The sequence below is a fragment of the Arthrobotrys flagrans genome (assembly GCF_004000055.1).
Source record: "Arthrobotrys flagrans strain CBS H-5679 chromosome Unknown unitig_15, whole genome shotgun sequence".
Taxonomy (NCBI): Eukaryota; Fungi; Ascomycota; class Orbiliomycetes; order Orbiliales; family Orbiliaceae; genus Arthrobotrys; species Arthrobotrys flagrans.
In genome coordinates this window covers 1426302-1439847 of record NW_027137545.1, presented here as the reverse complement: position 1 = coordinate 1439847, position 13546 = coordinate 1426302, and the positions used below count along the sequence as shown (strand labels likewise).

The 13546-nt window shown below is 46.6% G+C and overlaps 2 protein-coding genes across 2 annotated transcripts; both read right to left on the bottom strand.

Moving 5' to 3' along the window:
• Positions 1-1242: 1242 nt before the first annotated feature.
• Positions 1243-3255, bottom strand: DFL_000358 (uncharacterized protein; the record flags this gene model as incomplete). Its single annotated transcript, XM_067632538.1, has 3 exons — positions 1243-2556; positions 2644-2765; positions 2907-3255. 3 exons carry the CDS (start codon positions 3253-3255, stop codon positions 1243-1245), a joined length of 1785 nt encoding a protein of 594 aa, XP_067494889.1.
• An 8540-nt stretch (positions 3256-11795) lies between these two features.
• DFL_000357 (uncharacterized protein) lies at positions 11796-13103 on the bottom strand (the record flags this gene model as incomplete). The annotated part of the gene is made up of 4 exons (XM_067632527.1): positions 11796-11885; positions 11932-12312; positions 12746-12774; positions 12956-13103. 4 exons carry the CDS (start codon positions 13101-13103, stop codon positions 11796-11798), a joined length of 648 nt encoding a protein of 215 aa, XP_067494888.1.
• Positions 13104-13546: the final 443 nt, after the last annotated feature.

Sequence of the window (13546 nt, the reverse complement as noted above, 5' to 3'; positions counted from 1 at the left end):
TATACCGGTATCAAAAATGCGCCCCTAGAACATTTGACAAAACAATTGAAAACCAACTTGACACAATACACACGAAGTAGGTTAATTTAGTGATTAATTACGCAAAAATAAAGTCAATGACATACTTGGCAAATATTAGGGAGGAAAATACCAACGGACAACATAAATGAAATTTATAAAAGGTTGATTGGATTGAGTGGAGGAGCCGATTGCGCGAGCTGGAGAGGGGTGGGATGGAAATCGTAATACATTAACAGATTAGGGTGGTGTCTTTTTTAAAAGTAGTAGATGAATGGGGCTAGGTTGCACAAAGGAGATGACGAGAAAATGACGAAAACAGATAGTTGAATTTTTTTTTGATGTTCGAACCAGGTCAAAACATGGCAGATAGGGAGAGGGCGAATACATAATATATGTGAAAAACGATACTTCTAGATCACATGGACATCATTATACATCCCTGGGGTAGTTAGGAAAAGAGGGTAGGAAAAAGGGGTCGGAAAAGGAAAACATCTCCTATCAATCATACAGCAATAGACAAGACATACAGAATAAAATCTATATTCACCAAACTTAGTAAAAAATGAAGTGGGCTAGGGAAAAATGAAAAAGGGAACACCTCCGCAACAGGATGCAAGTAACTACAACAGCAACAACCAAGAAAAAAAAAACAATATCACTCCTCAATGTGCAATTTTTTGGGTTTCCAAAAGAAATTTGAAAATGCGCATGTATTCTTTTGTAAAGTGGGTATGGTGCAAATAAAGATCAGGAGGAAAGTATGAAGGCAACCGTCCTTCACCGAAGAAGGGACATCCGCAAAAACACCAGAACCGGTAAAGATTTTCGTTTTTTTGAGGGGAAGATTCCAAAAAATAAAAATAAAAATGAGATATCAGAAAAGCCTTGAAGAAGAGAAGCCAAATGAAACTTTTGTCTTTCCTTATTCATGAGTATCCGTTAAGTAAAAATTGATAATAAAATGGAAACAGGTGCTCGAGTGCCCGTGTGCCCCAAAGGGAGGCTGAATCGTCATAAACTTGCAGGCTGGGAAAAGACGGCTCCAAGGAAAATCGTGCGCGTGGGCGTAAACTTTGTAGGCTAAATCCGCGGTATATTCCGAACTCGCTTTGCATAACCTGTTATTTTTTTCGAAAGCACTGATTGGAGAATAGATATTCTGTCATCTCTCTGATCAGGTGCGGATCAGATATTGGTCTTCTATATCAACCGTTAATATACTTAAAAATGTAAGAATTGACCATGCAAACTATCGCCGTGAGGCGGCAGGCCTAGGCCGAGACCACTGATTTTGCTATTGTTCTGACCTGTTTTCTTGGACGATGCTTCAACAACATCGTCAATTTGAAAGAGATCTTCTTCAGCGATTGAAGAGCTTTGAGGACCGCGTCGATCAGGGATCTGGGTCGACGGCGTTCGAGGGACCGTAGAGGAAAGCAGACTGCGGTGGGGAAGGTTTAATCCAGGTTTAGTGGGGGAAGCAATGAAGGATCCGCCATCCATGTGCTCCTGGGGCCGGCCAATAGGCCCGAACGGAGGGCTTGGCTTTTGGGCGTATGAGTTGCGGAGAGGGGAACCGACATGGCCAATCGCGGATATAGGTGAATCTTCGTCCCTTCCTCGTCGTGAAAATAAGGGTCCAAACCTAGAACCAGGAGAACCCACGGCGCTTGTTGGTTCACCAGGGGTGTTTGGCGCCGTGTTGTGCCTTCGGTGCCATGATCCCACGATAGCATCATCATGGTCTGGCCTTGACATCCTGCGGTTCTTGATTTCTTTGCCACGCTCACCCAATACATCAGCGAGTAAGGATGCTGGCACCAGATCCTCGCCCTCCGAGTTGTCAAATGGGCTATCGTCAGAAATCATGTGACCAATAGGCCTGGGAAGGCTGGAGGACATTGTGAATTTGTTGCGCCCGAGGTTCCTTTGAAGGAGCCTCTGGCTGAACGAAGTCTCATCAGGCTGCAAGGGGGGCGACCGTCTCGAACGAGACGGTTCGTTGCTTTCAGCGTCGTCAGCATATGCCGATCGGCGTAAGGACTGAAGCGCCGAGTTTTGGGGCAGCGAAGCTGGTGGGGATTCCATGCCAAACTTCGATGGAACAGACGCCGCAATCGGTCCGTACTTGGCGAAATACGAGATCCCATTGCTATCCAGGGAAGCCGGCAGCCCTGCATCTAGGGGACCTAGTGTACGATGTGATGTCCCCAATGGTGACAATGGTAGTCCATTTTCTTCTCGTGGCGAGCCAAATGTCGAGTCGTAGGTTACACCAGGGCCGTAACCCATGTCGTACCCGTTCTGCTGTTCCACTGGGCCGTCATACTGGCCGAAACCCTGGCTGATAGCAAAGGGATGCTGAACAATGCTCATCGATAGTGCGGACGAACGGGGGCCATGATTGTTGTATTCCGGCGCAATCCTACCTCCAAGGGGTATCTGGTTGCCATTATTGAAACTGGATCGGTTGATTCGTCGACCGTCAGGCAAAATGTGAGCGTTCGCGCATTTCGCTCCAAACTTGCAGTTACCCTAATTTCAACCCGTTTGGCATTAGACCTTGAAATGCTCACACGCCAGCGCTTTGGCGGCGAAAATGGCGCTTCGGATGCACCTTACCTTTTGAAAGTACTTGCACGGAGCTGATTCCGTCGTCGGGTCCATGGAATGAGAGAAAGGACAGGATCTGCCGGCTTGACATTGATTTTGCCGAAAGAACTTACAAGGGACGTGGGCGAGATCTACGAATCAAGGCAGTTTGCAAATTAACCAACGGTCCTGCCAGATCGGAATAATATCCTTGGAAGCTGGGGAAGTCTCTCCAATGTTCAAATGGTAGAAAAAAAGATGCAAGCAACACAGATATGAGTGGGATATCGTACTTTTGTTTGGGGGGCTTCGAGCAGGATCGAAGAGTGGCACTGGACCGCCAAACTGTTGACTCTGGCCGTTTGCCCCATTTATTTGGAGTCCATTCGTTTCTCCATTCTGAAGTGCGGATAATCCGCTTAACGTATGCTGGTTTCCGCTAGACAACCGTCTGTGGTCTACTGGCCGGCCGTTCTGTTGAGCGGAATACTGCAGGTGATCCGGAGGGGAGCCGATTGGCATTGTTAATTGCTGGAGTGACGAAGTGGATTCCTGTCTCTGAAGGTGAGGATTGGAGGCTTGTTGGTGCAATTGGTGCGCATGGGACGCTTGCTGTTGCGGCAGATTTACAGTCGACGCCATCGCTGACGATGAGACTGAGGAAGGGGGAGAATGTATGAGCTCGTGGGAGGAGTGGTGGTGAATGAGGTGGTGGTGTTGGTGGAGGTGAGCCATTCTCGGAAGATTTGATCTGATTGGACTAATCTCTCGACTGTATTGTTCTCTTTGGGCAGGACAAAAAAGGGTCTTGGGTTATCCGGCAGCCTGAGCGAGAGATTTCTTGTCACCGAAATGTTAAATGCTTTCAACCCCAGATAATTAAATTAACAATGCGAGGGATCTCTTTGCGAGATCTTATCGCTTTTGCAAAAGGTTTCACAAATGTTGGCCACGGAGGGAATTCAGAAGATACTTCGATATACTTTCATATCAAGTATCCGTCCTTCAAGTTGTCGAATCCAGGTTCGGATTTGTATATAAGTACTTATATAACGAGCGGATTGGTGGATGACTGCGAGCTGCGCTGTACGACGGCCAGGCCGGCCCAAAAGTCGGGATTGCAAATGGGGAAAAGGACCTGGTTGGTCGAAACGGGAACAGGAAAACGAAGGAACTACAGATTTTAAGGAGGGATTCTAGCTTCCGCTCTTGCTTATATCTTGCAGACAACCTTCTTATTCCACGGTTCGTGAGAGGGGAAACTGCAGAACGCGAACGAGGAGATGGGCAAGTAAAAAGGATACTTGCAGGAGTAAGTGAGTGGTAGCTGGGTGGTAGCGGGGTATCTTTTCCACCTCTTGATGCAACCACCTTTAGCATTCCCTGTAGCCTTTCGTTCCTCTATTCGGGGCAGATTTTCGACCAATTTTCTTCTTTTCTCGAGCTTAAGGTGGCTTGCTGTCGTCCGACAAAGAGGAGGGAAGCTACTAGTGACAGTCGCCAAGATCTGGCTCTGCAAGGCTTTTAGTCGGACTTGCAGGTATTTCGCGAATGTTGCGCAAGGCAGTGGGTGATACGCGAAATTCTTGTGCAGGAGTGGTGGACGAGGGATCCCGTTCCGTTGTCTTTCGATGTCGAATTGAATGTTCAATAACAGATACGAAATAACAGATGAAAGGGCCATCCAAAGAGGCTGGTGTATATCAATGGACTTGGTTAAGGGCCTTGAAGGTTCGGCCCGGAGTTTTATCAACCGGTTATTCCTCCAGAGAGGGGGAACGATAACAACTCCAGTTCTTTTGAGACAGGTCTCTCCCAGACCGATGGCGATTTTATTCTCAGCTTCGTTAGCCGCTACAATTAGGAGGGCTCTTGCCGGACCTGGTCTCGTGTGTCCTGCGTTGCGTAGATCGTGCAGCCGTATCCTGGCACCTTATGCAACGGGCCCTGTTTGTCAATACATAGCATGTTAACCTTGCCGACGCCAGAGGGCATTGATATTGCTATAGGTTATTTCGTATAACGAAATAATCCCAAACATTTGGTATGTACGCTAAGCATGAGTGGGGGGCCTTTCTCTCACTCACCAGAAATTTAAATTTAAAAAACGAAAAATATAGATACCTATGCACTAGAGCAAAGTGTAGCGCAGCTCGAGCTCTCTCTATTCTGGAAATCTCGGTTCAATAATTACCGCAATGAGGACGAGGAAAACCTAGAAGGTCGAGGCGAGATTGAAGGATACGACGTGGTATCCTGATCTTATACCACTAACCCTGAGCTTCGCGCCGGAAACGTATCTCCAGGCAATGCCGTCTCCCTTCTACTTGCTCTTATTCTTCTTCACGGTGCGAAGGAGCCGGCCGTGTTTGATATGTTAGATCGCTGATCTGGCCTGGCAGACCGACGAAGGTGCACCTGCTGTTCCGGTCACGATGCCGCGGGATAGCTGCAGCTAGAATTCTGAGGTTGGGCGACTCATGCACAGTTTGCACAGGCCTTTTTACCTTTTCCCACGGCTTTCACAGGGCCGTCCACACTCGTATGTGACGTCCAATCCAAGGGAAACGGGCAGCAGATCGTTCCTTTTGCGACCCCAGATTTCGGTGCAATCCTGCCCTGTGCAGCGGGTCTTATCCAGCGGACGTTATATCCGTGAGAGTACGTAAAAGTGGTACAATCAAATGTCCAACAGGACGAAAAGCTCCTATTAGCTCGTTAGTTTTTTTCCTGCAGCGAATGTGCATTTTGCTTTTGCGGCCTGTGACAGCTGCTCGATATGTAGACGATAAAGCTGGAGCCTTCGGGCAGGCCTTCTCGACAACGTGCCGGGAAGACCCAGATTGGGAACTATTCCTTTCTTTTCTGTCTCAGCCCGGTTTTACTTGATTCTGAAATCGAAGCTAAAACTTCGTCTTCGTGACTGGTTAGATCATCGTGCAGATTTGGGCTTTTCTTCGGAAGGTTGGGGTGGTGGGAAGGCCAGCTACTCTTTTTGATATCAACTTTTGTGGTGGTGTTGCTTTGGACCAAGTACAGACGTTTATAGACGACTATGGGCTGAGCTCCCAAATGTATCCTCCACGGTGTAGAGCAAGATGCAAGGTTATTCGGAATGGAACTATAACAAAGCTCTCGATAAATATCGACTATCTCTCAGCTTCACTAACCATTGGAGCCGGATTTCATTTCCCTCTTAATACATATACTATTGCTGCCTGTCCCCTGCCGTCGACCAGCTTCAAGTCCGGGTCATGGTCACAAACCCCACAGATGATATCTGCTAATTATACAGTCCCGTACTCCGAGTATCTCTCTGACATGTATCTACGAACCAAAGTTAACAGCCGACGGATACAAATAGCTACTTCCGTGTTCAGCTAAGCATATTTTTGGGGGCGGAGGATGATGCAACGGTAAGCTGATTCGCATTTGCCCTTCCTTTCCTTCAAACTTGATAAGTATCAAATGCAAATGCACAGAAGTGTTCATGTTCTCCAGTTTGCGCATCGTCATCTGCAAGATAAATTATATTAGGCTTGTTCCGTTTCGCTTACAAACCGCAGTACCTCCTACATACATAGGCTATAGATAGGGGCTCACAGCAAGCGTCCGGAGTACGCGGCGGCGCAATGCACTTGCCATGCCATTGATGCATGTAGCTTCCCTTCGTCGTCGTGTCGACGGGCTGCTTCAAGGTCTCCTATTTGCTGCCTTGTTCTCAGGACAGCACATCTCCCGTGCTAGCCATTCAATATTAGAGCTTATGAGCAGGGGTCGGTTGAGTTCGAGGTCATCCCTCCAGCTCGCTATATTAAAACCGCTATTATGCATACAAAACCCAGTCTTCGCTATTATCACAAGGACCTCCACATTGTGATTTTGCTTGTACAATGATAACCAGACAAAGGTAGTCTGGAGCTTTGCCTTTTCATCCCAACTTTTGGTTCGCCTCGAAGTTCCGATGACTAGCAGTAGCATCTATCGCTGTCCACGGACTAAAATTGTCCACTCTGCGCGACCCCAGCCTCAAACTTTACCGACGTCGACGAAGCCTAGGCAATCGAAGATTTAAATTATGCAATGTTATGAGTGCATTCTTTCATAATCCCGCATGCTTCCGCTTGCAAGTCACATGAATTCTTCCCACACCCTCCTGGTGCCAGGTTCCCAGCTCTCGTTAACGACGTTTCCTTGTTGGAAAGTTAACATGGGACCATTAATTCCCAGGCATTTACGAGGCAAGAGTGATAGAGAAATTCAAGCAACTATGTGAACGGAGGAGAAAAGGCGACAGGACGAAATGACAAAAAAGCCGCGTTCCGTGTTCCGGAAGGAACCCCGATTTCGAATTGATTCATGCTATCCCGACAATGGGGGAACGTCGGCATCGCATCGCTATCAACAGTGGACCTTCGCCTGCTCACTGGCGTTCCCACATGACGCGATTCACACACCAAGTGGCCCACTATCGACGCCAAACTTCGAGAAAAAAGGTGTCCTCAAAGGAGTCGGCCACACGTTCTTGGTGGCGCAGGTGCCGTTCTATTGAAAATACTTGGCATTTCGAGAAAATATCTCAAGTTTTAGTAGTTGATTTTAGAAATCAGGTAACGATATTCGTTGGCGCTGCACTGGATCGAAGGATTGCAACCCCAAAGTCCGTCTAAAGGATTATCATGGCCCATATAATCTCAGAGCTGCAACCTCCACGCAACGCACCATGGTCCAAGTTGAAAATGCACCTGGGCTCAATAGCTTGTAGTACCCTGTGGATCACGCAGCCCAGCTAGGGCTGATCATCGACCTCTTCGATTACTATGCCACCCACGTTTTTGTCAACCCATCTTGTCTAATTCTGTCTCCGAAAATACTCGAGGCTGGCAGGCTTTGCGGTGTGCACGTTTCACGAAAGTTGGTGTGCCACACCGGCTCCACAAATCCTCAAGACCGTATTCTTGGGATTTGAAGACGATGAGCATCGCATTACGGAGGCCGCCGGTTTTTTTTTTTTTTTTTTTTTGTCGTACGAGAGACGGTACGGATTTTGAAAAAACAAGAATCCGCAGATATTCGAATCGTTCATGCCGAAGTTGAAAACAAGCTCCAGGTTTGCGGTTTGTGGATAGAGTGTGCACGGTGTATCAGATCGGCTGGTCTGGTCAAAATTGCGAACCGATTGCCACTCGCCTCTGTCACAAATTGGATTCATCATATATTATTAAGAAAACTTAGTCGGTACTTACAGAAACAGTATCAATATGGAGAGTTCATAGTCTTGTCATACCTCCATTTCTCCGACGAATGGTGGCGAAATCCATCGATACCAAGGACCAAATTGCCATGAAATAACACGGTCGAAAATCTTACCTGCATATTTCTTATATCCCTTCATCTACTCGTCTGAAGTACAGATTTTCCAGAGATCTCCAGCCCAAAACTTGATTACTCCGTTTCTCTAGGCCCCCACACATCTCATCTCTGGAAATATAACAACGAAATGTCAAAAAGCATGTGCGACGTGAAAAGAAGGTGGAACATACAATTTTGACCTCGAATTTCGTATTCGAATCTCAAAAATCGGCTGGACCGTGGGAGGTATCACTCGTGTAAGCAAGGGCCTTCTGTATGCAATAACCCTGTCCATGCACCGAAAATTTGGGTTCATCACTTCACGAGCTTACAGGTACCCTGCTGGCAATCTCGTAAGGCGGGGTATGCTATCGATTTAAGGCCCAATCGCTTTTCACTCGTGGTATTTGAGAACAGACAGGGGTTCCAACACAATCTTGCATTGTCGCTTGGAGGTTTTTTCCTGATCAAATCATGCATTTAATCATATCTCTAGACTTCAATTCGACATTTGCCTTATAGCTTCTGCACAGGTGTTCTATTTGTGAGGAGCGGATTTCTCCGATTTCTTGATACATAGCATCTAGACGTATAACTTACCGTCTCAAGCCTCACTGCTGACGTCGACCATTCAATTATAATTTTCTTGTTTGAAGTGTCACATTTGGCCGCGATCGACCGATTACCCTAATGTTGACACTAAACCCCTAGAGTACTCTGAAGAGTCTATTTAAAAATCCTTGTCGAACAAGATATCATCGGTGAGTGTCCTTTTTGGACCTAAAAAAAAAATCTACGAAATTATTTTACAAGGGTTGGTGCATGTGCATGTGCTTATATGCACTACACGCGGCTCAACTGCTTTCGTGAAATACGGGTGAAGTAACTACCAGCCTGCGCAGAAAACACCAGGAATTCCTGGTTCTCATTCGTCGGATACCGTAGAATAAAGCGGCTTGATATTGATGATTCGAAAGAATTCCATGGTATTTTCCGTTGCTATTTGAGTTTCTCCACTCATATAGGGAGGATGGCTGAGGCTTGGTATTTGCTGTCCCGTACACGGATCATAGGTATTACGGTCTCTCGATGATCGAGATCCTGGAGGAGGTCTGACGCTGCTGCAGCTTTGTCTCGTTTTGGTGCCCAAATCTCCACTTTTTCCCTTCGACAATGCAAAGTTTGATATCCATCCCTGGAGATTTTGATAGAATCCGGACCATGATTATTTGACGAAGCACCGCCTAACCGAACTTCACAGCCGCTGCGATTCACACCCTTTCCAATAACCCCGTTTTCCAATAAAATCCCGATCTGGCGCTGGTGCTGAAGATCAAAGCTCAAAATCCGATTGATTGTGAGGTTGGTGGCGCTTCTGAAGGCACCCTGTGAAAAGGCGCTTGTCGCACGTGTGGGACAGCAAGAGAGGGGAATTTGGCTGGGAAGCTAGGCTCAATCTTGGCGTTGATATTCGTGTATTGATGATCGCGACTCGATAAGGGAATTGCGAAATAGTCAAAGCAATGCTCTCGTTAACTCCGGTTAATACGCAGCTGTCGTCAGACTTTTGGCGTTAAACCCAACCCAACTGACGGTTCAAGCCTGAGATTGTTGCATGTTTCGGCTGAATTTGTTGATTGTCCTCATAACATGTTTGCATCTCAACGATCATTGACAAAAGTCGTCCCTCGAGACGATAATTTCTCCAACCTGTTATGTTTCATCTCAAGCCTGATCTCGCTCTCAGGTCCGAGAGCTCGACTCTAGCCTTTTCGATCTTTAGGCTGTTCATTTTTCGTCCGATTGAGCCGAAGTGCATTAATTTGGTCAAAACTTTAAGTCGAAACTTCCCGGCTAGTCGGCTTCAAGTACCTCTCAGTACATTCCACGAAAGATCTCCTAAACTTCCAAGAGAAAAGCGATGGAAATCGTGGATCGGATCGAATGACCCTAGCTAGTACATGATCGTGCCGAAGAGCTGGCCGCGTGGGCTGTCAACCATCCCGAGTTAGTAGCGTCGTATCTGTCCAGAATCCACCGTGAAATATCGGAGTCTCTAGGCGGGATCATATGACTTGTACTTCCACCATATAGATTGATATCGATAAGAATTTAAGAGCCCCTCTAAATTGAGTTTTCATGGTTCACTAGTGAGATGAGATGGGATGCGAGGGGTTAATTGATTATCAAAGTTTATCACATGTGATTTTTCGCGGAGAACGGTAAGGGAATACAATACTGACACGTCAGTATTGCAATTACAATTGAATCTATCATATTTTACTCAGGAACTAAGTGTCTTACATTTTCCGACTAGTGTATTAACTCTAACGGCCGTGTCACGGGAAACCGAAAGTGTCTTTGAGAGATAGAAATCCATTGGGTTGAATGGTTTAGGGCTGACTTGGTCGCAGCTTATAGACGGTTATTATCGGTGGTCTACGTAGACTTGCAGATATTCAACGAAGTTTAATTAAACCGTGCATTAACGCGAAATATAATATCTATTGGTTGGTAGTTTGGCAGTATCAGGTAGAAACCTGATAGGATATTAACGTTTGAAGAATTGCGAGCAGGTGATTTTTCGAGGGGGAAGTTCCATATGAAACATGAGCTGGGAAGACTAGAACTGGAATACCCTAAGAAGCCTCAGTTCGTGACGGTAATGACATTTAATCTCGAAAACCCAGGTCTGCTACGACATGCGTGTTAAACCAAACCGGGCTATGGCAGTAGGCTTGCTACAGGTCGGTGTGCATGACTTGAGAAAAAGGAAATAGAGAGAGAAACGACTCCACGCTGATATAAGTTGAATATATCAAAAACCTAGCCTCGACCCCTCAAAAGCAATAGAATGGTGGTTGGGAAGTATCGATGATGCAGTAGGCCAGACGGGAGGCATCAATACGAGAATCTGCAGCTACCCACTCAATTAGGCAGCCTACAGTGTATACGTATGCTCGGGGCCCTTCGATTTCCTTGCATATCGAAGATAGATATTATTCAGATTCGGTTGGTATCCTTCAACATATCGATCCTCTGTTCGACTTCAGCCGGCTCATCGATACCGATGGTTTCCTATCGCGGTGGCCGAAAATTCAAATATTGTCAGTTCCTAGTACTAAGAGCAACTTAATTTGGAATGTGTGATTTTGAAGTTGAGTGGAAGCAGCGATCAAAAGGGGAATGTGTATGTAAGCTGTCTTGTACAACGTTACTGTTAAACGGCATGGTAACCGTCTACAGTCTTTCCCAAGTCTTGGCTGTCTTGTTGAAGACACCGTGGGATGAAAGAAGGGACAGACTTTTTTTTCGTCAAGAACACAACCAAGGTACACGAACAAGATATCTCCCGAAAATCTGGGGGAGCACAACCGACGGAAGGCTGCAGATATTTTTTTTGGTTTGAGGCATTCCACAACATAAGTGGGTTACATAGGGCTCGTTAATTTCGTTGGCAAGGGAATGAGGGATTTAGGAAAGGGCTGATGCATCCAGCAGCGTAAACGAAGGATGGAGGGGAAGCGAAGGAGAGGTGATGATGATGAGGTAGGAAGAGGTATGATTGGTGATGTCGAAAGTTGGTGGGATAATCATAATCCGGGACAAGGGATGGTGGTGTGCTTCCGGCGGCACAAACAACCAGCTCGCCGGAAAGCTCCATGGGACCGATTTTTGACTTGGTGAAAATGAAAATAAAGGAAAGGTGGTGGCGGACCGTGGGTGAATGAAGTGGACCGTTCGTATGTAGTGAAACCTCGATAGTCGAAATGTTCCGGGTTGTACACACTATACTCGATGCATCCTCTGGGCAAGTTATTCCTAGCGATTCAAGGCACATCCACACCGAGGCAAATGTAGTGGAATAGGAAACCCCTTGCAAAGAATCGCGATCGAAGGTCGCAAAAGGCGAGGGATAGCTATCGCTAAGGTGGTCATATTATGAAAAGGGTGGGTATAGCTCACCTTTAGATCCTTGGGATTGACATCACCGCCCATACCGTCTGTAACAGCTTCGAAGAACTCCTTCGACCACCTCTTCCTAGTGATCCACAACCCTTGCATTTTCTTTACCTCCATCTGCACCTTTTGCTTCTCCTCAGCTGATATCGGTTTCACATCGCCACTACGCAAAGGCTCGAGACGGCTGCGTAGGTCTGTGACTTCTTGCCGTAGGGTGCCCACTTCAGACTTGAGATCATCTGCAGTTGGCATGGAGCGAAGTTTTTGAAGTGTCACCTGAAGGGATTTTAGTTCAGCCTTTAGTGTCGACGTACGTTCCTTCATACCCTCGACCGATGCCTTCATGTCCGCGATTTCTTCCGGTGAAGCAAAGTCATCAGGGTCCTAGAAAAGATCATCCGTTAGCCGAACATGTTTGTTAAGTGATTAAACACTAATTAATCTTGTTCATGATTTCGTAGATAGTAGAATTCCTGTCTAAGGGTCGGGCTTCATGGGGAAAATAGTAAGGTTATTGCCGGATTCCGAGGTGTTCTTCCGGGGTGAGGGTGTAGCTGATGGTGGAGACGCAATCCGATATCTAGAGACAAAGGCTCGATGTAGGGGGTACATCTTGATAAGTTCCTTTGCTGACGGGGGTACTTTGGCTAAAGTATTTGGGCCCTCGGCGAGGATCTCCCGCTATACCTGATCTTCTCTAAACCATGGGAAGCCCTGGCTGCCCAGGACCTCGAATTGGCTACATCCACTTGCAACATCTGCAACATGCACAGACCAGACGAGAGCTCTGTCATCATTATGGTTCCGACCCTCTTACCTGAGGAGTATGATAAACCGTTTGTTTCCCTATGAATTGTACACACCATCCAGCGAGTCAGCCAAGTCCACAAGGGCGTCATGAATAATAGTCATTCGCTCGTATTCGGCCGGTCCGGGCAGCTTAAAGAAACCCTTTTGTCCTCGTCGATCGTATATTCGTCGATCGAACACGGAGGGTTTGGAAAATGTCAAGCCTTTTATTTCTTACCAGAGACGCAAACCGCTAGATCTCCATTATCACCCAACTCCTTGAGTAGCTTTGCCGCATTCGCCTTCGTAACCGCGTTATGCAAATTGGCACTAATATCCGTAGCCGAATATGGGCGGTTCTGCTTTTGTAGGTAATCTAGAATCATCCCAACGGCTGAAATAGAATCCATGCGTTAGTATATTCACATTGGGTGTTTGGCTGCTCAATAAAAGCAAACCGATTAGAAAGGATTTTTATTTTATTTTTATTTTAGCAACAGTGGGCCAGATTTCCAGGGAAAATTTCAGCCCTTTGGAATTTCCCCTCTTCCCGACCTCAGCTGGTTCTCCTCGGGCGGCAGGCTGCCCCAGCTTCGTCTCCAACGCTCGGAGATTATTCCTGCCGACGCCATCACACCAAAAAGAAAAAAACATCCCCAGGCAAAGAGAAAATATGATATATCGACAACGAAATTTGTTGCTTTGCTCTTTCTTGTGTGTCATTTGGCATGCAAGCAAACCCATGCAATGCTTTGCAGATAGTAAGTAACCAAAAAAAGGAACGTGCAGTGCATATGCAGCTTCGACTAAAGCTCAATGAGGCAGAGCT